This window comes from Mizuhopecten yessoensis, unplaced genomic scaffold (assembly GCF_002113885.1).
Source record: "Mizuhopecten yessoensis strain PY_sf001 unplaced genomic scaffold, ASM211388v2 scaffold10353, whole genome shotgun sequence".
Classification (NCBI taxonomy): Eukaryota; Metazoa; Mollusca; class Bivalvia; order Pectinida; family Pectinidae; genus Mizuhopecten; species Mizuhopecten yessoensis.
The window spans coordinates 11,186-14,245 of record NW_018408504.1 but is presented as its reverse complement, the minus strand read 5'-3'; the positions used below and the strand labels follow the sequence as shown (position 1 = coordinate 14,245).

Below are 3,060 nucleotides of genomic sequence, written 5' to 3'. Positions count from 1 at the left end.
TTTTTTACGCATTTTCTACGCAAGTGCGTAAATTTCAGTTTTCCATTTTTTACGCATTTTTTACGTATTTGTGGAATTCCGAATACTCTGCATTTGCGGAAAAAGTGTGGAATTTACAATGTGGAAAATTTGTGGATTTTTTTTACGCATTTTCTACGCAAGTGCGTAAATTTCAGTTTTCCATTTTTTACGCATTTTTTACGTATTTGTGGAATTCCGAATACTCTGCACTTGCGGAAAAAGTGTGGAATTCACAATGCGGAGAATATGCGGAAATACTGTGGAATTACGCATTCAATGCAAAATGGTAAAAATACAGAAAATGATTCATAAAAAAACCAACACCCAAATACTATAGGATATTTGGTTGGTTGGGTGGTACAGTGGATCACGCACTTGCCCTTCAACAAGGCAGTCAGGGTTCAATTCCCAGATCAAATGTGAAAAGGTGCCCTGTCCCTGCCTGTTTCCTCTCACATTTTATCAAAAAATAATAAAGTCTTTTTTTTTACAAGAGTATTTGAAAAGAACTTTTTTTTCATAATTGTTGTGAAAATAATAAAGTTTATATAAGTGAACTATTTAATCAAGTGAGACTATATATAGCTTTGCGATGGCAAAACATCCTACTATGTGTACTCGGTACATGTGTATTTATAAGCGGATAAAACGGTATCAAGCAGTAGGCCTAGGTCAGCTGCACTGGCATGGCCTGAGCTTATATATATTGTCAAGGAGAAAGCTGTAACCAACTATACTAACGTTCATCACAGGGCATGTTAATACACACACCTACAAACAAACTAAAATTTTACATTTTTGTGTGTGCAAATATTTCATGGCAAAGCAGTTTAAAAACTGGTGAATACATGCACTTAGAGCAATCTGCTTATTGATCGGTACAGTAGCCAGCATCAGTTAACAAAATCGCACGAGTAGAGTGCTATAAGCGATCATGATTTAGAATGCCAAATACCTTTGCTTTTATATTTGTCGGATCCCATTGTGGTCGCACTGTTTTCAGGGCTTCAATCCCAGCCGATTCTATCTCATTTTCGTCGATACTCTGGTCGAAGTGCACCGGCTCCCTGACAGTTTCAGCCATGTTGGATAGCTGTGTTGTGGTTTTCGCGAGTTACTTCCCTTTTGATATTGTGTAGGCGTCAGTTCACACCTGTAGCATTGTTAGCTTCGCTAAAGCTTTTCATGTTATGAAGACGTAGCATTACCTTTTGGAACCGTCATCAACATAAAGAAACATCGACAAACAGAATATACAAAATGACTCGGCAAACATTTAAGCATAGCTTGCAATAGAAATTAACCTTATTACATAGAGCAGGAAATTTATACATCTAACGTGTACATGTACATAAATAAACGTATGATTTTTTTCCATTTTCCATTTTTACCGGAAAAAACGATGAACTTAAAATACTTTTCAAATTTTGCTGTTATATATAGAGTCTGATATTTTCAATAATCAACTAAAGTACAAAGCATATTGACCAAATTGAACTTCAAATGGTGAATTGAAAAACATATCACTGCTCTCTCAACCTTAAGGTATTGGCTTTTAATTATTGCCCTTTTAAAGAAAGACTATTACCATGGACTTAGATACAAATGTAATCTTATTCCGAGCTATTGTTGACCATTATTAGTTTATTGTACTACGGTATCTGCATATCATTTGCATACAAACTATTGTTATACTTTTAAACATATATATCAGTCTTTTTTTAAACTTTATTTTACAACAATTATGAAACTATTTATTTCAACTAACATTCATCACTCTTTTGGCCTGGATGTTAATTAGCGCGTAGGGGTCTTAATGTTGGAGGAAACAGTAGAACCCGGAGAAAACATACGTGATCCGGCAGGTGACCTCATACCTTTTCACGTCCGATCGGGGAATCGAACCCCGATTGCCTTGGTGAAAGGCAAGTGCGCTACCCAATGCGCCACCCAACATCCTTTAACTGAAATTCCCTTTTGAACGATGTGCCGCCATTTCTGCAGCTTTCGTTTTAAAATCATCACATGTAAATGCTTGAAAGCTTATAATGTGTCCGACCTATGTGAGCACCACTCCTCCGGAATGTATATGTGAAGTTTGGTAAAATATATAATGAATGTATCTAAACTCCTGTGGTGAAAACAGCATCTCATGTCATTTTGACCGAAAAGAGAAAAGCGACAGTCGACGATTTTGATCAACAAAAGGTTAATAATTGGTATAGGTTTTGTTCTATTACTAAATACTTTTGTATGAAAAGTTGTTACATAAACTATACATAATTATGTACATTTGCATATAATAATTTGTACATGCATTTTAGAGTTTAAGCAGAAGTACTGTTTTTCCGTTATGCTATAAATTCAATATCCTACCATCATATATAATAAATGCATGTGTATTCGCCTCGCCCGATACAAGTTTCTTTTAGACCCAATATTTTTCCGTATTAGGTCACTAACAAACTGTGTAACGAATTTATCCCGTCGAAGGCCCTTTGGATAAAAAAAAAATGTTTGTTATAACATTTTTGTTAACATGTCATCGGCTGTCGTCTGTACAAACCGCTTGGTCGCAATCTAGTTACAAGGTGACACTTATGGACAAAGAACGATAACTCTTTCGTACTTACCTAATGTGAGATTCTACTGACCTAATATGAAAATATACTGAATATCATGTGATGTCGTTTTAACCAATAGGACTACAGGATTTTTGCCTGAGGCGGGATAACATTGTTTACGGTATCATGAAACCAAGAAGCGAAAGTATGCAAGATAACAAAGAAACAGGGAAAATGTCAGCAGTCTGTAAATAAAAAAACAATAAAAAAAACAATCGAAAGACCCGGGAAACCACGCGAAGATCCGGAAGAGAAACCAGGACCAATCGTTGTTACGTTCGGTACAATAAAGGAGACACACAAGTTATATAAAGAAAAAGCTTAAAACTAGTTAGGACAAAAGAGTGATATTTAGATCACGGTACATATAGACAGTTAATACCACCGCAGATAGTATGATAGAACATGGACATTA

The 3,060-nt window shown here is 35.6% G+C and overlaps 1 protein-coding gene across 3 annotated transcripts in view; it reads right to left on the bottom strand.

Moving 5' to 3' along the window:
• LOC110460302 (ethanolamine kinase 1-like) overlaps positions 1 to 1,118 on the bottom strand; it is a 17,435-nt gene extending 16,317 nt beyond the window's left edge. For all 3 annotated transcript variants that reach the window (XM_021513128.1, XM_021513130.1, XM_021513129.1), the window contains exon 1: positions 977 to 1,118. In XM_021513128.1, coding sequence (XP_021368803.1) covers positions 977 to 1,105 — 129 coding nt within the window. In that variant the 5' untranslated portion in view covers positions 1,106 to 1,118. The remainder of the gene's footprint in view (positions 1 to 976) is intronic.
• Between the last annotated feature and the right edge of the window lie 1,942 nt (positions 1,119 to 3,060).